Raw genomic sequence first — 22,118 nt, forward strand, 5'->3', positions numbered from 1 at the left:
TTTATTGCATGTTAATTATACCTCACTGAAGTTGTTTAATTTGAGATTACCCCAAGTATGAAAAGCAGAACATAACTAAAAACTCACTGAAGAATCTGAAGCACAAGAAAACTAAAATTACTTCTGGAGATAACTGACAACCAAGGTTCTATTTTAATATGATAGTTTATCTGAACAAAACATTACTATGAGAAGCGCAGAGTCATAAAAATAAAAAATAGAAGTGACATTTTTGTTCCCCTGGCAATGCCATTTCCTCATGCCTGTACAGTTACTCTATATCATAATCTTTTTAGTGTTCTATTCAATTTGTTTTTTTTTTTTTTTGTACATAAAAATTCTAGTCACTTTATTTGGAACAAAAAAGAGAGCAATAACTTCGTTGTATTTTTCCTGAACTATTAGAAGGCTCTTTTATGTACAAGATGCCCAATCCCTGATGTGTCTGTCCCTGTGTGGGTGTGTAGAAAGTTACATTGTAACCATAAATTTTAACAGATGCTGTAGTTCGCTTCAATATTTTGTAGTCACGACTCAGCAGTGGCAGTCACTGGAACTTTCTAGAAACCATACCCTCTTCATACCCTAAAAATGTGAACTCGGTGATCAAATTTTTCTATTCAGACTTTCCACCTACTGTTTTAAAACAAAGAACTGCCAGACCACACATACAGTGCATACACCAGTAAAGATTGTCTTTCTTGTTGGAAAACATTTGTAAAGTTTTATTTCCACCCAACTTATTTTGTTAGCTCTTTTATTCGATAACCACTCCCGAACGGGGAGGCGCACACCGGTTTTTTTTTTTTTTTTTTTACACAGTAGAGAGAGGAAAAAAAAGCAACTCTCAACTTTGCAGTTCCATTTTGAGAAATGATCACATCGAACTCCTGAGAAACGACAGCCCACAGAGAGAGCAGAAGCATTTCTCCCCAGGCTGGGTGTGGGTCGGGAGGCAGGCGCGCTTCCGCGGGAGAAAGGGGGAGTCAGGTGGCAGCGGAGCGGGAGCGGGAGCCGGTGCAGCGCGGCGGGGGCGCGTGCGGGGCGCGCCTCCCTCCGGCCGGCTCCGGGAGGCCGCCCCCGGCGCACGCCAGTCCGCCGGCCCCGGGCTCCCGCGCCGAGCAGCGATCCGCGGGTGAGCCCGGAGCGCCCAGCGCCCGCGTCTCCTCCCTCGCGCGCTCGTTCCCTCCCCAATCCCCCCCGCCCCCAACCCCTGGCAGGTCCCTCCCCCAAGCCTGGTCCCGCGGCCGCCGCCGCCGCCGCCGCTACCGGAGGCGCAGGAGCCTCGCGATAGTGTTTGCACAGGCGGCGCGTGACGCCGCCGCCGCCCGTAACTGATGCAGAGGTTACCCCGCCGCCTCAGCCGCCACCCACCGCCCGCCGCCGCCGCCACCCGGGCGACGCCGGGGGCCGACGCACTGCAGAGGTGCCGGCAGGTTCCGCCCGCGGAAGTCTTCTCGGCTGGCGCAGCCCGCGCTCCGCCCGCGCTCCGACCCCGGCCCCAGCGGGCGCCCCCTCGACGCCTCCGCCGCGGCGCTCCTTCCCTCCGCCTCTTCCCCGGCGCGCCCGCCGGCTCCCTTACTTCTCCCGCTTTTCCTCCTCCCCGTCCCCTCTCCTCCCCTCACCTCTACCCTCCCCACCTCCCCCCTTCTTGGTTTCCTCCCCCATCCCCTTGACTCTCCCCTCCCTGCCCTCGCTCTCCTGCTCGCCCTCAGCGCGGCCCCCGCCATGACGGAGGCGGGTGCCGGTGCCGTTGCCGCCGCTGCCGTCGCAGGGGGGGAGTCGGGTTCCCAGAAAGTAGCTTGATGAGTGTCCAAAGTAGCAGTGGAAGTTTGGAGGGGCCGCCATCTTGGTCCCAGCTCTCCACGTCTCCAACCCCGGGCTCGGCGGCGGCGGCCAGGTCCCTGCTGAATCACACGCCGCCATCCGGGAGGCCCAGGGAAGGTAAGTGCCGTCGCGCCCGCGCCCGCTCGCTGGCCTCCCTTCCCCGCGCCGCGGCCCGCGCGCCCCCGGGTCTCCTTCCCGCGACCCCGGGGTGGGGGAGGGGGACGAGGTGGACGCGAGGCCGCCCGGCCCAGGGGAGGTAGTGCTCCGGTTGTGGGTGGTGGTTCGCGGGTGGCGAAGACGGACGAAGGGGTGCGCGCTGGAGGGGACGGGGCGAGGCGCGGCGCACAGACTCGCTTGGGGTTCCTAAGAGGCAGTCCTGGCTAGGGTGGGAAGCCTGACCCCGGACGCGAGCCCCTTTCTGCTCCATTTGCTAGTACTCTCAGTACTCTTAACCTCCCGGCCTCCGGTCTCTGGTGGGTTTTCCCTCTCGGTGAAGCATTCATCCTCGAGCCCCCTCCCCTTCCCTCGCGCACTCCTCCCCTAGAGGCGGTCCCCGCTCTGCGAGCTTTGCTGCCCGGGACCTGAAGGATGCCCCTCACTGGCAAGATCTCTGCCTTTTGGGGAGAGCCGCTGAAATTATCAAAGCCGACTTTGATCCCTGGCCTGCCCCGCCACCCCCACCCGGAGCAGTTTAAACTAGAGACCGATTCGTGGGCAGGCTTTTAAAACCACCCAGATGGTTGCAACTTTGCTTCGCCATCACCTCCTGCATATTTGTGTGTTACCTCTCTGTTACAAGTAGGCTACTATTCTTCTCCGACAGGGTCGTGGGTTTTGTGGGAAATCGCTGCGTAAAGGTTACTGCAAACATTCACCAGATCGGTTACAATTGTTTTCTAAGTTTTCTGGCTTCCTGCATGCAAGTGTGCTGCCACCAGATGTAGCAGTTACACAGCTAGTAAGACACCGGAGTGCTTTTGACTAAAATTTTAACTTGCTGTATTTAACTTTAAGTATACGACGTAAAATTAAATTTAGGAGAACACATATTTATGGGGGAAGAATAAATGTGTGTAGAATCGCGTTTAACGTTCTTTTGTCTGGAAAACGTTCAGCGGTATTCATGAGCAATTGGTAAATGGGGTGTTCACGGCCAGTTGTGTCACACAGGAAGATTGTAGCCACATTTTCGAAAAAACGTCGGGAAGTCCAGTAGTCTAGTGAATCCTTTAAAGATACCAAGAGCTTTGATTTATGTAGGAGTCGGTGGGATTAATTTATTTTGAAAATAGCTATCAGTATTTATGACTCAGAGTCTTGACATTTGTTAGTCAAGTGGTTTGTGCCCTGAATCCAGTGGTTCAGGCATAGCGTTCTTTGTCATTTTGTTCCTGTGAGCATGTGTGAAAGTGACAATAGGCTCAAAGATTGGCATGAATTTGCTCTGGAAAATTCACGGGAAGATTTGATTTATGGCATCCATTAAGCGTTCTGAATACTTTGACAGACATTTCCTCTTTCCATCTCACCCCCAACCCTGAGTTCTGATTATTAGAAGATAAAAGTTTATTTATTGACTAACTCGAATTTAGTACACCTGGTGATTTTTCTTTCTTCACTTGAAAATTTGTAAATGAGTGTCTTAAAATCTATTTTGAGAACGGCAGTTGGTGCTTTTAGCATGCTTTTACTTTTGTCTATACTTTCATTAAGATGCTAAATGGCAGTGTTAGGAATGATAGTATAATGAGTGATATTCAGTGATGTCTTGGGAAAGACTTTTTTTAAGGCTATACCTTTTTTTAAATTATTCATTTCTTAAATATTTATTGAGACATTTTGTGTGAGCCAAGCACGTACTTGTTAATGAGGACTTAGTGTTGAATTGTTCATCTGTTAACATCTGTAATCAGTGTTAGTAATTTTGGGTCTGTAGAATCTAGATTTTGTGAACTTCAGAGGTTACTTCAACTCATTAAAAAACTTGTGTACTATTCTGCACTTTTCCTGATGTTTTAAAATTTTGAAAGATTGGAATAATTTAGCTTGAACTTCCAAATAAGGCAAATTTTTTCCAGCAGTTTGGATTTTTATGTAACCTAGTCTCAATTTATGAAATAACAAGACATGCTGTTGTGTAAGTTATACTTCACACCCAAATACCTGTATGGTGACAGTGGTATATTGCTTTTTTTTGACCAACCAGGAAATAAATTAAAACTTTTAATGCTCTGTAGGGTTATGTATTCATCTTGAAGCTATTGTTTCAGATTTCACTAATGCGAACACTCAAGGTGTTACCATTGTCTATTGAGTGGGATCCCAGTTTTTATTTTAACAAGTGCTTGGCATCTTTTCCAGGTAACATATTAGTCTGTTGTATAAATTGATGTAAATTAACAGCTTTTTTTAAAAAAATTATTTTTGGCTATGTGGGGTCTTTATTGCTGTGCGGGCTTTCTTCTGGTTTCCATGAGCTGGTGCTACTCTTGGTTGGGGTCCACAGGCTTCTCATTGCTGTGGCTTCTCTTGTTACAGAGCATGGGGTTAGTGCTTGGGTTTAGCTGCTTTGCAGGATGTGGGATCTTCCTGGACCAGGGATTGAACCATGTCCCCTGCATTGGCAGGAGGATACTGAGCCACCAGGGAAATCCAAATTTGATAGCTTTAATTGCTGGTGACTGATAGCTAGTGAAAAGCATTACTATTAATGGAACTTGAGTGTACGTATCGAGGAGAGAACAAACTTTGTTTCTTGAAAAATTGAGCCAACTTAATGTAATAGAGAATATAAAATTTTAAACTTAAAAGAGATACACACGTATATGTACATATATAAAGTTATATATGTGATGAACTCCTTTTAAGCAAACTTAACTTTGAAAATGGGCTATTTTTAAAGATAAGCCATAAGTATCTTATCCATAAGCCTAAATCATAAGATTTAGGAATTTATTGGAATTCAGGAATTTGTATGGTAGAGTGTAGACTATTAATTGGAGAAGGAAATGGCAAGCCACTCCAGTATTCTTGCCTGGAGAATTCTATGGACCAAAGAGCCTGGTGGGCTACAGTCCATGGGGTCGTGAAGAGTCGGACACGACTGAGTGACTAACACACACAGACTATTAATAATTTCTTTCCTTGGAGTTCCAAAGCTTTTCCTTTATCAGTCTTAAAATTCTCTGAGAGGTGCTCAGCAGTGTAGCTCTAGGTTTCACAGTAGATCTTTTAAACCTGTGGCTAAATTCTCTATCCCACTTTATCTTCTAATAATTCTGTGAATAAGGATGTGAGAAGTTAAGAAATTTTCAGATAAGGTCAGTTTTGTTTGCTGAGGCCTAGGAATGTGTTGGCTAGATGAATAGATTTTTTTTTTTTCTTCATATCAGTACATAAGTACTTTTGAATGGGTTACTGCTGTGAGTCAAATAAATGGTTATACAAAAGACTTGTCTTTTTTATTCCATTTTTCCAGATATAAATAATTTGCTTTTTACTTTTATATAAATAGCAAAAATAGTTTGGCCAAAAAGATAATATCATAGTCATAAACTTGCTCTGTTTCTGTATTTACAGACTGCATCTTTAGACGGAAGAGTTAAAAGTATTTGATTCCAGATGATTGCATAATACCTGTAGGAAGATGTTAAAAGTTATGCATCAGATGGCACTTTAATTTTTTGAAGTCACCTGCTGCAGCAAGACCGAGTTGTATGTTTAAGGATTCTAGCTCGTGAATGCATAGATATGTGGTAGGCGCCTCCCTTACAGAGGCATTTTTATGTATTAGAGGAGAAAGGGAAATTCAAGATAGAAGCCTGGGAATCTGCCCTTGAGAAATAGGTTATGTTTTAGCCTTTTTGGTCTCTGGACCCCCTTTACTCCTTAATTATTCAGGTCTCTAAAGAGATTTTGTTTATGTGGGTTATGTCTTGGTATTTACTATATTTGTAATGAAATAACTTCAGAAACATTTATTTATCTAAAAACAATTTGATTACATGTTAACGAATTTTAAAATGATAAATAAATATGCTAAAATAAAAACTTCAGTGAGACTAGTGGAATTGTTTTATATTTTTACAGACCACTTTAATTTCTGGCATACTAGAAGGTAGCTGGATTTTCTTCTTTCCGTCTGTTGAGATATATTTTGAGGCATGTGTTGAGAACCCAATTTCACATAGATATGTACTTAGAACTATTTTACTAGCCTTTTGGGAAGTTATTCTTTGATATTACACCAAAATTCAACAGTTGGCTGTTGTTTTTAAAGGTTACTTGCAATGTGGAAGTACATTTTATCCCAGAAGTGTCTTCAGGACACACAAGAAATCTGTGGACCATACATTTAGATTCAGCAAGAGACTAGTTGAAGGGTGGGGAAGAGTATAGCTGTTTTCAGATATTTCAAAAACAAATAGAAGAGAATGTATTTATTATGCTGTTACAGAAGATAAACTAACAGGTGAAAGTTGCAAAGGCATAGAATGAATTCTGTATTTTTTTTTTTGACAAGGCTGTAAGAACCATGTAACAACTAGACTTGACCAGCAATGGAAAGACCAGTCTCTTGAAATATTTAACTATGAGAATTTAAAGCAAACTACACTGCTGGTGCAGAAGACATAAGAGACATGTGTTCGATCCCTGAAGATCCCCTGGAGAAGGAAATGGCAACCTACTCCAGTATTCTTGCCTGGAGAATCCCATGGACAGAGGATCCTGGCGAGCTACATACAGTGTATAGGGTTACAAAGAGCTGGGCATGACTGAGCACGTGCATGTACATGGACTTTTGGGGTGGGGTGGAGATAAATTCAATAAATTCTTATTTTGTGTGGTATTGGATTAAGTGACTTAAGGTCCCATCCAATTAAAAAATGCAAACATTCTGTGATTCTTTGAAAATTTGTAAATGTAGTTAAACTACTTATATATCCATGAATGTTTTTGAAAATCCTCAAATTTCAGTAGTATGAAACTGCTGTTGACTTTATTGCTGTTTTGCGTTTTTATTGTGCTTCTGCAGTTTTTCCTGTATTTTCTGGAATCAACACTGTCAGTCTTCCTGAAATCTTGATAAATTCCCTGCAAAATATAATAAGCTTTGAAGACATTTTAGGGAATCAGATGCTGCTTATGATATAGTTTAGTAGAGTTGCACTTCTGGGGGCTGATTTTCAGTTTTAAAAGAGAAACTATCAGCATTCTGTATAGTCTTTTATTTTTAATTGTTTATGTGATTTCAGAGGTAATGTGCTTAATCTAATGGTTTAAAAGCTAGAGAGTCTGAAAAAAGGATAGCTAAAGGAAAAGTAAGTGTTTAAATTGATCTGTCTTGAATAAAAAAGTGCATATTATAACCAGAACATAAAAAGAATTTTAATTCTCATCTTATTCAGAGAAGTATGTATGTAATAGTTATGATTATCTATAACAATTCATATTTTAATTTACTATGGAACATAGTCTCTTCTGTGAAATGTATTGAAAGGTTAGATTTTAGGTACTTGGAAGTTTAAGGATAAACTCCTTTAACTTTCCTGAGGTCAGTTTTAGTGAAGTAAGTGACACAGAGCTTGAGAGTTCATGTATTTGTTTCATTTAGATTTAAAGCTCATTTTCTATAGAAGAACTATAGGAATAAGTAATTTAGTTTTGTAAACTCCTTCGTTCTCTTTAATAATTTCCACATATCTTAGAATAATTTAGAGGAACGGTGTTATGAAGTGGGAGAAGCAGTATGCTGCAAAAGAGAAAGTGCATTGATAATTGGAAAACAAGTGTCCCTACTTTGCCCTTAACTAGATGGGTGATGTTTGGGCAAGTTGCTTATCTGCTTCAGTTTCATAACATGAGAATTATAGAGCTGAAAGGGACCCTGGAAGCTATTGAATTCAAACTTCTTATTTTACCGATGAGGAAACTTTGCCCAGACTTTCACTCTAGGAGAGTTGGGACCAAGATGCGGTTTTCTGATTTTCAACTTACTGCTTTCCCATTATACTTTGTGGCTCCTCTAACTCTGTAAAGTGGCGGGGTTGAATTCAAATCCTTCAGAGGTCTTTAACAGCTGAAAAATATTCTTTGACATCAGTTTCATTATAATTTACTGGAGGAAAGTTTGTAGCTTTTATTTATTGGTAAAATAAATGTTTTTTTGAGGAAGCAGTGTGACTCTTTCAAGGTTATGTTATAATTTGTTAAGATAGTCATCTTCATTATTACCAAAAGATTTTTAAGTTTGTTTATGAGCATAGTTAAGTAGTAGTGTACTAGGTGATCTTGTCTTTTTATTGATCTGCATTCTAAAACGCTGTGTAAATTATGTAAATAGCAATGTGGTGTCCTGAAGTGGAGGAAACTAGGTGATTGTTTCTCAGAAATTCTTTCTAGGGTGTCTCCCCTGCTCCCCCTGGTTAGATGCCTCTGTTCCTTAGTGTTCTGTTTGTGCATGTGTGCTAAGTCGCTTCAGTCTTGTATGACTCTCTGCAAGCCTGTGGCCCCTAGCTGACAAGACTTCTCTGTCCATGGGATTCTCCAGGCAGGAATATTGGAGTGGGTTACTGTTCCCGCCAAGGGATCTTGCCCACCTAGGGATTGAACTTGCGTCTCTCATGTCTTCTGTGTTGGCATGCGGGTTCTTTACCGCTAGCGCCACCTGGGAAGCATAGTGTTCCGTAGTGTCCTGCAGACAATTCTTGTCTGTTTCATAGCACCTCTGTTGTCATACCTTTTATTATAGACTTTTTTTTTTTTTTTTACCTACTCTACAGAAAGGTCTTGAATTCAGAGACTTTCTTTTGTTCATTTCCATATTCTCATTGCATAGTAGGATGTCCTCTATAGAGTTGGCATCTAACAGAATGTTTTGTCAAAGGACTGTTTTTTTTTTTTTAAACTGAATGATTTTATACTTAATATATACATATTTGAGACCCAGGAAGACACTCATTTTAGTATTTTATAGGCAAGTTGTATTTTCAGTTCAGTTCAGTCACTCAGTCGTGTCCGACTCTTTGCGACCCCATGAATCGCAGCACACCAGGCCTCCCTGTCCATCACCAACTCCTGGAGTTCACTCAGACTCACGTCCATCTAGTCAGTGATGCCATCCAGCCATCATCCTCTGCGTCCCCTTCTCCTCTTGCCCCCAATCCCTCCCAGCATCAGAGTCTTTTTCCAGTGAGTCAACTCTTCGCATGAGGTGGCCAAAGTTATATTTTAGAGAGTCATAATAGTAACAGTAATAGCTGAAGTTTAGTGTTTGTACATGTTAATTCATTTAATTCTCATTAACTCTTTGAGGTATATACAGTTATTCTCATTTTGCCTATGAGGAGCCAAAGCCCAGAGAAGTGAAGAAACTTGCCCAGTATGACACACAGTAGTAAATGTTAGAGCTGAGATTTTAATCGTCTGCATTTTAACCACTCGGATATATTGCCCAAGATAAAGAAATTTCATTTTGAGTAATTTCTTAGTTTTTCCTTAACAAATTTTAATTTACTAATCAGTCATTTTGGCTCATTCAGTTTACTGATAAACTTTTTTTTCTTTTTTTGGCGTGAATTTTGTATGTGTATGGAGATAGGATTAAAAAAACGAAAAATTCAAAATCAGTTTGTGCAAATCTTAAATTTTATGAAAAATGTTAGAAGTATACTAATGAAAAATCTTATTTTCATGTTTAATAATTAAAGTAGAATGCTGTTTATCTTAATATTTTGGCCTCATAAACTCACTACAGTTGTAACAAATAAACATTAGAATTTGAATGAAGAATTTTCGAAGTCCACTTATTGTGAAGGATTTTAACCTGGTGCATGAGGTGCTCAACAAAATTGAGATGCTTTAGTGGCAGATGATTTAGTGTTCATTATGGAAGGGAAAGGAGGCTTGACTCTCAACCTGGTTCATCTTACAAGAAGTGTTTTTTTAAAACACTTAAAGCTTTAATTACTTTATTTCATACAAAACAGATCTCTTCATAACATGTATTACTTAGTGTATCTAACGAGCGACAGAATTTGAATGGTTTGATAGGAATTTAAAGCATAATGTAGAAAGATGCAGAGCTGAAACAAGTGTGGGTTGTGAAACAAATCTTCTCAATGTGGCTTCATTATTAGATTTGAAATTTGTGAATTTAAAGACGACAGGTTATATACCTCTATTTAAGTTAAAAGGCTTGTATTCTACAAGATGCAGTATAAAGCCAAATATGAGCAGTTTTAGGGGATGACATGGGGCTTCCCAGATGGCTCAGACAGTAAAGAGTCTGCCTGCAGTGTAGGAGACGTGGGTTTGATCCCTAGGTTAGAAAGATCCCTCGAGGAGGGCACAGCAACTCACCTCAGTATTCTTGCCAGGAGAATCCCATGGACAGAGGAGCCCAGGGGGCTACAGTCCATTGGGTCCCAAAGGATTGGACACAGCTGAGCACACACACACACACGCGCGTTAAGTGTTTGTTGTGCTCATAAGTTTGTATCTTTCCTGGGAAACTAGTTTAGTTGGTGAAATGACATTCTTCTAGGTTTAAATTAAGCTTTAACCTGGTACTTGCTGTTACTGTTAAATGGCATACATTGTGTTAGCTCTGCCCTCGCCACTATGTATGTGCTTCCTGTCTGATGGTAAATACAGCTATGGTGCCTCTGGAGAATGTCAGGGGATTTGTATGAAGCCAATCAGAGTCATCCTGTCTTTCATAAGACCTGAGGCATGTTTCTTGTTTTTTCTTCTTTTTTGACAAATAGGGTATTTCTGCCTTTTTAAAAAAAAAAACATAGTTTTTCCTATTTCTGTGCACAGATTTTAAAAAAAATCAGTGAATTACTTTGTATATATATTATTTTATATCATATATATATATGAAAGTGAAAGTGTTACTCAGTCGTGTCTGACTCTTTGTGATCACATGGCTCCTCTTGTCTGTGAAATTCTCCAGGCAAGAATACTGGACTGTGTAGCCATTCCCTTCTCCAGGGGATCTTCCCATCTCAGGGACCAAACCCAGGTCTCCTGCATTGCATACGGATTCTTTACCATCTGAGCCACCAGGGAAGCCCATGTATATGTATGTATGTATATAAACTCATTTATTTAAAAGATACATATACTTAATGGTAGGACTTGTTTTAGGAACTTTGTAAATTGTAACTCATTTACTTCTAATGATCATGCAGTAGGTATTATTGAGTCCCTGTTTTACAGATGAGGAAATGGAAGCACAGAGGTTAACTAGTTTAACCAGGGACACATGAGAATCTGTAGTAGAGTCAAGATTCAGACTAGGCTCCTGAATGCATCTCTTTAACAGTTTATGCTATTCTGTCAGCATTATTCCATTGAATTTTATCCACAAAGATACCGAATAGGTGTACTCAGTGTATTTTATTTAACCATTCTTCTTTTGGTAGTGTGTTAATCATGATTCTTTTGCTTACCTGTGATAAAAACTTATCACAAGCTTTGGTAAGGTAAATAATTTACTGGTTCACATAATTGAGAATAGTAAATATGGAGAAGGATGGAATAGCTTTGGAAGCAGCTTAGCTCCAAAGTCTCAAATGATGTCACTGAGCCTCTTTGACTCCATATCTGGGTTTTTCTAGCCTCTTGCTTCTGGAGCCTCAGTCACATACTCTTTGGCTTAGCAACTATACTTGAAAGACTAACTTTTTCCTGATGTCCACATGCCATCTGGGTTGATGCCGATGTATTGTGATCATCAATTCCTTAACCAGTCATTGGTAGCTGGGAGATGAAGTACAGCAAAGTGGCCACCATGGCTGTAGATAGGATGAGTTGGGGAATCCACAGAAAGCCATGATTAACAGATGCCTGAAGATCACAGATTAGGTGAGTGATAGTTTTCCTGAATAGTGGATCATGGTGAACAAAAACATCTTAACTACTGTATTAGTTGTTTAGGTTATTTCTTTTCTTTTTCTTTAACTTTTCTTTTTGGCTATGCTGCTACTGCTAAGTCTCTTCAGTCGTGTCTGACTCTGTGCGACCCCATAGATGGCAGCCCATCAGGCCCCGCTGTCCCTGGGATTCTCCAGGCAAGAACACTGGAGTGGGTTGCCATTTCCTCCTCCAGTGCATGAAAGTGAAAAGTGAAAGTGAAGTCGCTCAGTCGTGTCTGACTCTTAGCAACCCCATGGACTGCAGCCCACCAGGCTCCTCCGTCCATGGGATTTTCCAGGCAAGAGTACTGGAGTGGGGTGCCATTGCCTTCTCCCTTTTGGCTATAATAGATATTAATATAGTGAATATCTCTGAGTAAAAGTTTCCCCCAACCCCTAACATGATTCTCAGTCATGGAATATCAGGGCAAAAAGTGTAAAACAGTTAAGGGCTTTTGATAACTATTACCAAATTATTATTTAAAGAATTGTATTCAGCTCGTATAGTACTGACATATGAGTTAGGCATGTCTTTTTGAACCAGGGAAGGTTCAACTCATCCTGGGGATTGCTAGGCTTAAATATTGTTAACACAATGCCTTTCAGTTAACAAAAGTTTCCCTGATGGCTAAGAGAGTAAAGAGTCTGCCTCCAATACAGGAGACCCAGGTTTGATCGCTGGGTCAGGAAGATCCCCTGGAGAAGGAAATGGCAACCCACTCCAGTATTCTTGCCTGGAGAATCCCATGGACAGAGGAGCCTGGTGAGCCACAGTCCATGGGGTCGCAAAGAGTCAGACACAACTGAGCGACTGACTAACACATGCTTTTTAGTTAACAAAAGGATTGAGATCCTCACACTGAACATATGTCTAATCCAGTTTATCAAATGCTTTATTATTTTTCATTCTCACTATTTAAAAATCTTCAAAATTGAAAGATGGTTGCTCCTTGAAAGGAAAGCTATGACCACCCTAGACAGCATATTAAAGAGCAGAGACGTCACTTTGCCAGTAAAGGTCCATATAGTCAAGGCTATGGTTTTTCCAGTAGTCATGTCCAGATGTGAGAATTGGACCATAAAGAAGGCTGAGCACTGAAGAACATGCTTTAGAATTGTGGTGTTGGAGAAAACTCTTGAGAGTCCCTTGGACTGCAAGGAGATCAAACCAGTCAATCCTAAAGGAAATCAACCCTGAATATTCATTGGAAGGACTGATGGTGAATCTCCAATACTTTGGCCACCTGATATGAAGAGCTGATTCATTGGAAAAGACCCTGATGCTGGGAAAGATTGAAGGCAAAAGGAGAAGGAGATGGTAGAGGATGAGATGGTAAAATAGCATCACTGACTCAATGGACATAAATTTGAACAAGGTCCAGGAGACAGTAAAGGACAGGGGAGCCTGGCATGCTGCAGTCCATGAGGTTGCTGAGGCTTTCAGGATCCTGGTTCCTCCATCCAGGATCCACGCCATGCCCCGTGCAGTGGAAGTGAGTCCTAAACACTGGACTGCCAGGGAATTCCTAGATTTTCTTGATTGTAGGGTGGAATAAGAAATAGTAACTGTTTCATAAGGTTGTGAGAATTAAATGTGAAATTTGTGGCATGGAAGGAAAGTTATGACCAACCTAGATAGCATATTCAAAAGCAGAGACATTACTTTGCCAACAAAGGTCCATCTAGTCAAGGCTATGGTTTTTCCAGTGGTCATGTATGGATGTGAAAGTTGAACTGTGAAGAAAGCTGAGTGCCAAAGAATTGATGCTTTTGAACTGTGGTGTTGGAGAAGACTTGAGAGTCCCTTGGACTGCAAGGAGATCCAACCAGTCCATTCTAAGGGAGATCAGTCCTGGGTGTTCTTTGGAAGGACTGATGCTAAAGCTGAAACTCCAGTACTTTGGCCACCTCGTGCGAAGAGTTGACTCATTGGAAAAGACTCTGATGCTGGGAGGGATTGGGGGCAGGAGGAGAAGGGGATGACAGAGGATGAGATGGCTGGATGGCATCACCGACTCGATGGACGTGACTCTGAGCGAACTCCAGGAGTTGGTGATGGACAGGGAGGCCTGGTGTGCTGCGATTCATGGGGTCGCAAAGAGTCAGACACGACTGAGCGACTGAACTGAACTGAACAAGTCAGTATATGTTAACTGCTGCTGCTGCTAAGTTGCTTCAGTCGTGTCCGACTCTGCGATCCCATAGATGGCAGCCCACCAGGCTCCTCCATCCCTGGGACTCTCCAGGCAAGAACACTGGAGTGGGTTGCCAATTCCTTCTCCAGTGCATGAAAGTGAAAAGTGAAAGTGAAGTCGCTCAGTTGTGTCTGACTCTACGTGACCCCATGGACTGTAGCCTACCAGGCTCCTCCGTCCTTGGGATTTTCCAGGCAAGAGTACTGGAGTGGGGTGCCATTGCCTTCTCCAATATGTTAACTATTACTATTATATTTAGATACAAGGATACTTTAGAATTAAAAATTTTTCTCCTTTTTAAAATATCAAGAATAGAGAACAGGACCTATCTACATTGAGATCTTTTGGCCAGAGCACACTTGACATAGATTGTCTCCATGGCTTGTTGAAGAATTTTAGCAGGGTTGTGTATGACAGAGGCAGATTTTAAGTGATAATTATAGTTGTTAATCTCATTTCTTTTCACTATATAATATTATGGCATTTATTTTACATAAAATTTTTCTTCCTTTGATTTCTTTATTTTACATTTTAAAGATTTGTTTTACTGTACAAAAGCACATGATTTTTTAAAATATCATTTAATGTGTATTGTCATTATTGTTTTCCCTATTGAATAACTAGGATTTTAAAGTTTGTTATTTAGTTTCTCAGAAATTAATCAGTTGTCAGAGTTCTAGAATTTTATAGAAACCTATTGGCATAGTTTGTTTAATCATTCTGCATGTATTTTTGGACCTAGAGCCTAGCACTGGGAAAAACAAAGATATGTAAAATAATAGTCCTTGCCTCCTAGGAGCATGGCCAAAGTCTAGTGAGGAAGACTGTAATTCATAACATGTAATTTATACTTAAAAACCACTTTGTGGATCAGATGAAACAGTTCATGAGTTGCCAATTTTTAACTTCTGATATAAACAGAACTCTTGTATAATGGGGCTTCCCTGGTAGCTCAGATGGTTAAGAATCTGCCTGCAATGTGGGAGACCCAGGTTCGATCCCTGGGTCGGGAAGATCTCCTGGAGAAGGGAATGGCAACCCAGTACTTGCCTCCTAGGAGTTTGGCCAAAGTCTAGTGAGGAAGACTGTAATTCATAACATGTAATTTATACTTAAAAAAAATACTTTGTGGATCAGATAAAACAGTCTGTAAGTTGCCAATTTTCAACTTCTGATGTAAATAGAACTATTATATAACATGGTTGTAACATATCCTATATCACGGTGTTATATCCATTGGTCATTTGATTTCTAGGAACAAACTTTAGCAATACAGATTTATTATTAGAAGGATATAGGGCTGAGTATCTCTTAGAACCTAGTTAGACTTCAGGGGACTGAACTGGAAATTCAGGGACCATGTTCAGTGGATCGTAGAGCAACCCTTTCTAGGACTGTAAAGGAAGGTTTCTTGAAAATGAAAAGTGAGAAGGAAGGTAATTGTATTTCTATCAGTAGGTGTGAACAGAGTATTCCCTAGAGAAGGGAATTAGCTAGGTTTCCTCCACTTTAACTATTTTCAAATGGTATCATCTTGTTTCAGTTGATAAGTCTTGATTGCTTGTGAGATTGAACTTAATATTTATATCAAAAGCTCAGTCTTCAAAAAATTATTACCGTCTAAGGTTCAAGCACTCTAATTTTACTATGATTCAATTGATTTTATTTTTTAATGTTATGTGGTGCTTTAGTTTTCATTATTGAAGAATAATATTAATGCAGAAAACACACACAGACAAATTGATGCTCAGCGAGCTACTGTAAACCATGGTGTGTGTAACTACCACTCACTCAGTCAAGAAGAAGAACACTAGCAGCATTTGAGAGCTCTCTTCCGCTCTCATCAGTCCTTTACTACCTTCTCCCTCCCTCCAGAGCTGTCGCTGTGCTGTGCTGTGCTGTGCTTAGTCATTTAGTCGTGTCTGACTCTTAGCGACCCCATGGGCTGTAGCCCACCAAACACTATTCTGACTTAATATGCTTGTTTTTGAACTTAATATAAATGGACTCATGCAATATGTATTTTGTTTGTAGCTGCTTTTGCTTCACATGTTTTTGAGTTTTATCCATGTTAATTCCTTAACCGTAGTTCACTTTCATTGCTCTGTAATATTACTTGTATTCATTTACCACATTTTGTTTATACAGTCTGTTGATAGATGTGGATCGTTTCTACTTCTTGATTATCACTAATAATGCTGTGTGAACATATTTGTACCTGTCTGTTCATATAGTATTAATTTCTATTGAGTTTAGACCTAATAGCAGATTTGCTGGATTATAGGCCTAATATAGTATTAATAGATACTGCCAGTTTCCCAAAGTGGTTATAACAATTCACATTCCCATGAACAGTGTATGAGAGTTCCCATTGCTCTGTATCCTCACTGACAATTGGATTGTTATTTATTTCTGGTGTTCTGATGTGAGGTGGTATTTTTGGTTTTCATTTTCCCGGTGAGTTAAAAGGTTTACCATTTTTTCATAAGTTTATTGACTTTTGGATATCTCTTGTGAAGTGCTTATTCACATCTTTTGATCAGTTTTCCTTTGTGTTCTCTTCACAAAAACTAAAATTAATTGAAGGAATTCTTTTTGTATTTTGGATAGGTACTCTTTTATTACCTCCCCCAGAGGTTTCTTTGGCCTCCTGCCCCCCTTTATTGTGTTTAAGAAGTATCTCAAATTCATACAAAATGTTTTCCCTTTCTTATCTTAATATGGACATTTACAAGTGTAAATTTCCCTGCAAGCACGCAGTTGATTGATCCCGTTAAGTTTTGATATGTTGTGTTTTTGATTTTACTCATCTCAAGTGTTTTCTGATTTTCCTTTTGATTTGTTCTTTTGGTCTATTATTGATTTAGGAGTATGTTAATTTCCTATATTTGTGAATTTCCTAAATTTCCTTCTGTAACTGATTTCTAATTTTGTTTCATTTTGGTCAGAGGACATATGTGTGTGCTTGCAGTCCTTTTAAATTTGCTGATGCTTGTTTTGTGGCCTAGCATATGGTCTGTCTTAGAGAGTGTTTCATGTGTACTTTAGAAGAACGTGTATTCTACTGTTGAATGGAATATTCTCTAGATGTCTGTTAGGTATAGTTGGTATATTGTGTTTATGTTTCTTTGTTATGTTCTGCTTAGTTCTGTTTGTTATTAAAGGTGAAGCGTTGAAATATTCCAACTAGTGTTGAATAGTGTTTTTCTCCCTTTGTTTCTGTCAGTTTTGTTTCATGTATTTTGAAGCCCTGTTATAAGGTACATATGTATGTTTACAATTCTTTTAAAATGTCTGTGGACATGCCATTTATTGATTGATTGATTGATTTTTACAAAAGTCTGTTGATTTGTTTTGGTTGCACTGGGTCTGCGTTGCTGTGCATGGGCTCTCCAGCTGCAGAGACCGGGCCCACTCTCCAGTTGCAGTGTGCGAGCTGCTTCTGCAGTGGCCTCCTGTGTTGCAGAGCACAGGCTCCGGGTGTGTGCCCCTCAGTAGTCGTGGCATATCAGCCTCAGTAGTTGGGGCTCTTGGGTTCCTGAGCACAGGCTCAGCGACTGGTGCATGGGCTGGCTTAGCTGCCCTGTGGCATGTGGAATTGTCCTGGACCAGGGGTCGAACCCATGTCCCCTGCATTGCAAGGTGGATTCTTAACCACTGAACCACCAGGGAAACCTCTGTGTCTATAATTTTTTTATCTTACTGATGAACTGACCCTTTTATTGTTATAAGACATCCCTCTTCATTTCTAAAACCATTTTAGAAGTTGTCTGATATTAGTGTATCTGCTTCAGTTTTTCTGTGGTAGTTCTTTGCACAGTGTCTTTTTCTATCCACTTATTTTTATCCTATTTGTGTTTTTGGATCTAAAGTGTGTCTTCTGTAGACAGCATTTAATTTGATCTTGTTCTTTTTTGATTGACTCCTACAGTCCCTGCCTCTTGATTATATTGCTTAATGCATTCACAGTAAATGTTTTTTGGGTATGGTTGGATTTATGTCTGCCATTTTGCATTTTGTTTTCTCTCTGTCTCATGTCTCTGTCCTTCTGTACCTGCATTTCTATTTTCTTTCCATTATTTCCTAGGGTAATGTTTTAATTCCTTTCATGATTTTTATCTTCTTTTGTTATTCTCTTAAGGTTTACATTATAGTCTTATCAGAATTGACTTCAGATTTACATTAACTTAATTCCAACATTATATAGAAACTTTGCTCCTATATAGCTCTACTCCATTCTTCTCTGTTTTGGTTATACATGTTGCTGGGTGCAGTTCAGTTCGGTTGCTTAGTTGTGTCTGAATCTTTGTAACCCCGTGGACTGTACCACGCCAGGCCTCCCTGTCCAGCACCAACTCCGGGAATTTACTCAAACTCATGCCCACTGAGTTGGTGATGCCATCAACCATCTCATCCTCTGTCGTCCCCTTCTCCTCCTGCCTTCAATCATTCCCAGCATCAGGGTCTTTTCCAATGAATCAGCTCTTTGCATCAGGCAACCAAAGTATTGGAGTTTCAACTTCAGCATCAGTCCTTCCAATGAATATTCAGGACTGATTTCCTTTAGGATGGACTGGTTGGATCTCCTTGCAGTCCAAGGGACTCTCAAGAGTCTTCTCCAACACCACAGTTCAAAAGCATTAATTCTTCGGTGCTCAGCTTTCTTTACAGTCCAACTCTCACAGTCATACACGACTACTTGAAAAACCGTAGCCTTGACTAGACGGACCTACCTTTGTTGGCAAAGAAATGTCTCTGATTTTTATTTTATTTTTATGTATTTATTTATTTATTTTTCAATAAATTTATTTATTTTAATTGGAGGTTAATTACTTTACAATATTGTATTGGTTTTGCCATATATCAACATGAATCCGCCACGGGTGTACACGTGTTCCCCATCCGGAACCCGTCTCCCTCCTCCCTCCCCCTTTCCTCCCTGTACCATCCCTCTTGGTCATCCCAGTGCACCAGCCCCGAGCATCCTGTATCATGCATTGAACCTGGACTGGCAATTCATTTCATATATGATATTATACATGTTTCAATGCCATTCTCCCAAATCATCCCACCCTCTCCCTCTCCCACAGAGTCCAAAAGACTGTTCTATACATCTGTGTCTCTTTTGCTGTCTCAGGGTTACCGTTACCATCTTTATAAATTCCATATATATGCGTTAGTATACTGTATTGGTGTTTTTCTTTCTGGCTTACTTCACTGTGTATAATAGGCTCAAGTTTCATCCACCTCATTAGAACTGATTCAGATGCATTCTTTTTAATGGCTGAGTAACACTCCATTGTGTGTATGTACCACAGCTTTCTTACCCATTCATCTGCTGATGGACATCTAGGTTGCTTCCATGTCCTAGCTATTATAAACAGTGCTGTGATGAACATTGGGGTACATGTGTCTCTTTCAATTCTGGTTTCCTTGGTGTGTATGCCCAGCATGGGATTGCTGGGTCATAAGGCAGTTCTATTTCCAGTTTTTTAAGGAATCGCCACACTGTTCTCCATATTGGCTGTACTAGTTTGCATTCCCACCAACAGTGTAAGAGGGTTCCCTTTTCTCCACACCCTCTCCAGCATTTATTGCTTGTAGACTTTTGGATCGCAGCCATTCTGACTGGCGTGAAATGGTACCTCTCTGATTTTTAATATGCTGTCTAGGTTCATCTGAACTTCTCTTCCAAGAATCAAGTGTCTTTTAATTTCATAGCTGCAGTCACCATCTGCAGTGATTTTTGGAACCCCCAAAAATAAAGTCTGCCACTGTTTCCCGATCTATCTGTGATGAAGTGATGGGACCAGATGCCATGATCTTTGTTTTCTGAATGTTGAGTTTTAACCCAGCTTTTTCACTCTCCTCTTTCACTTTCATCAAGAGGCTCTTTATTTCTTCTTCACTTTCTGCCATAAAATTGGTGTCATCTGCATATCTGAGGTTATTGATATTTCTTCCGGCAATCTTTGATTTCAGCTTGTGCTTCTTCCAGCCCCGTGTTTCTCATGATGTACTCTGCATATTAGTTAAATAAGCAGAGTGACAATATACAGCCTTGACGTATTTGTCCTTTTCCTATTTGGAACCAGTCTGTTGTTCCATGTCCAGTTCTAACTGTTGCTTCTTGACCTGCATACAGATTTCTTAAGAGTAAGGTCAGGTGGTCTGGTATTCCCATCTCTTTCAGAATTTTCCACAGTTTATTGTGATCCACATAGTCAGTGGTTTTGGCATAGTCAATAAAGCAGAAATAGATGTTTTTCTGGAACTCTCTTGCTTTTTCCATGATCCAGCGGATGTTGACAATTTGATCTCTGGTTCCTCTGCCTTTTCTAAAACCAGCTTGAACATCAGGAAGTTCACAGTTCACGTATTGCTGAAGCCTGGCTTGGAGAATTTTGAGCATTACTTTCCTAGCATGTGAGATGAGTGCAAGTGTGTTGTAGTTTGAGCATTCTTTGGCATTGCCTTTCTTTGGGGTTGGAATGAAAACTGACCTTTTCCAGTCCTGTGGCCACCGCTGAGTTTTCCAAATTTGCTGCCATATTGAGTGCAGCACTTAACAGCATCATCTTTCAGGATTGAAATAGCTCAACTGGAGTTCCATCACCTCCACTAGCTTTGTTTGTAGTGATGCTTCCTAAGGCCCACCTGACTTCACATTCCAGGATGTCTGGCTCTAGGTGAGTGTTCACACCATCATGATTATCTAGGTGGTGAAGATCTTTTTTGTACAGTTCTTCTGTGTATTCTTTCCACCTCTTCTTAATCTGTTCTGCTTCTGTTAGGTCCATACCCTTTCTGTCCTTTATTGAGCCCATCTTTGCATGAAATGTTCCAAGGGAACTTTCTTGAAGAGATCTCTAGTCTTCTCATTGTATTGTTTTCCTCTATTTCTTTGCACTGATCACTGAGGAAGGCTTTCTAATCTCTTCTTGCTATCCTTTGGAACTTGGCATTCAAATGGGTATATCTTTCCTTTTCTCCTTTGTTTTTTGCATCTCTTTCTTTTCACAGCTATTTGTAAGGCCTCCTCAGAGAGCCATTTCACTTTTTTGCATTTCTTTTTCTTTGGGATGGTCTTGCTCCCTGTCTCCTGTACAATGTCACGAACCTCCGTCCATTGTTCATCAAGCACTCTATCAGATCTAGTCCCTTAAATCTATTTGTCACTTCCACTGTATAATTGTTAGGGATTTGATTTAGGTCATACCTGAATGGTCTAGTCGTTTTCCCCATTTTCTTCAATTTGTCTGAATGTGGCAATAAGGAGTTCATGATCTGAGCCACAGTCAGCTCCGGTCTTGTTTTTGCTGACTGTATAGAGCTTCTCCATCTTTGGCTGCAAAGAATATATAATCAGTCTGATTTCAATGTTGACTATCTGGTGATGTCCACATGTAGAGTCTTCTCTTGTGTTGTTGGAAGAGGGTGTTTGCTATGACCAGTGTGTTCTCTTGGCAAAACTCTATTAGCCTTTGCCCTGCTTCATTCCGTCTGCAGAGCCAAATTTCCTGTTACTCCAGGTGTTTCTTGACTTCCTACTTTTGCAATCCAGTCCCCTATATTGAAAAGGACATCCTTTTTGAGTGTTAGTTCTAGAAGGTCTTGTAGGTCTTCATAGAACCGTTCAACTTCAGCTTCTTCAGCATTACTGGTTGGGGCATAGACTTGGATTACTATGATATTGAATGGTTTGCCTTGGAAATGCACAGAGATCATTCTCTCATTTTTGAGATTGCATCCAGGTACTGCATTTTGGACTCAATTTTATTAACTATGATGGCTACTCCATTTCTTCTAAGGGATTCTTGCCCACAGTAGTAGATATAAACTCCAGAATAAATTGTTACAATTACTTTATGTAATTTAAAGTCTTTTTTAAAGAAACTGAGATAAGAAAACATATTTATAGTTTTTGTACTAACCTTATTATATCTGGTTCTCTGTTTCCTCATGTAGATTTGATTTATAACATATGATGTTATTTCCTTACTTCAGTAATTTTTTTCCAACTGTCCTTGTGCTGTTATTGTCAGATATATTGCATATTCTGTATGTTATATCTCACCATGCATTTGCATTTATGTTGTATGTGTAGTTGCTTTTATTTTATTTATTTATTGTGCAGTTGCTTTTAAAATTAGGTGAGAGAAGAAATATGCAG

At 40.5% G+C, this 22,118-nt stretch overlaps 1 protein-coding gene across 3 annotated transcripts in view; it reads left to right on the forward strand.

Moving 5' to 3' along the window:
• TLK1 (tousled like kinase 1) overlaps positions 1 to 22,118 on the forward strand; it is a 249,020-nt gene that overhangs the window by 66,750 nt on the left and 160,152 nt on the right. For 2 of the 3 annotated variants that reach the window (XM_070799031.1, XM_070799040.1), the window contains exon 1: positions 1,572 to 1,944. The exons of the other annotated variant lie outside the window; for it this stretch is intronic. In XM_070799031.1, coding sequence (XP_070655132.1) covers positions 1,806 to 1,944 — 139 coding nt within the window. In that variant the 5' untranslated portion in view covers positions 1,572 to 1,805. Of the gene's footprint in view, positions 1 to 1,571; positions 1,945 to 22,118 lie in introns of those variants that run through there. 3 annotated transcript variants of the gene reach the window in all.

This window comes from Bos indicus, chromosome 2, assembly GCF_029378745.1.
Source record: "Bos indicus isolate NIAB-ARS_2022 breed Sahiwal x Tharparkar chromosome 2, NIAB-ARS_B.indTharparkar_mat_pri_1.0, whole genome shotgun sequence".
In the NCBI taxonomy this organism is placed as follows: domain Eukaryota; kingdom Metazoa; phylum Chordata; class Mammalia; order Artiodactyla; family Bovidae; genus Bos; species Bos indicus.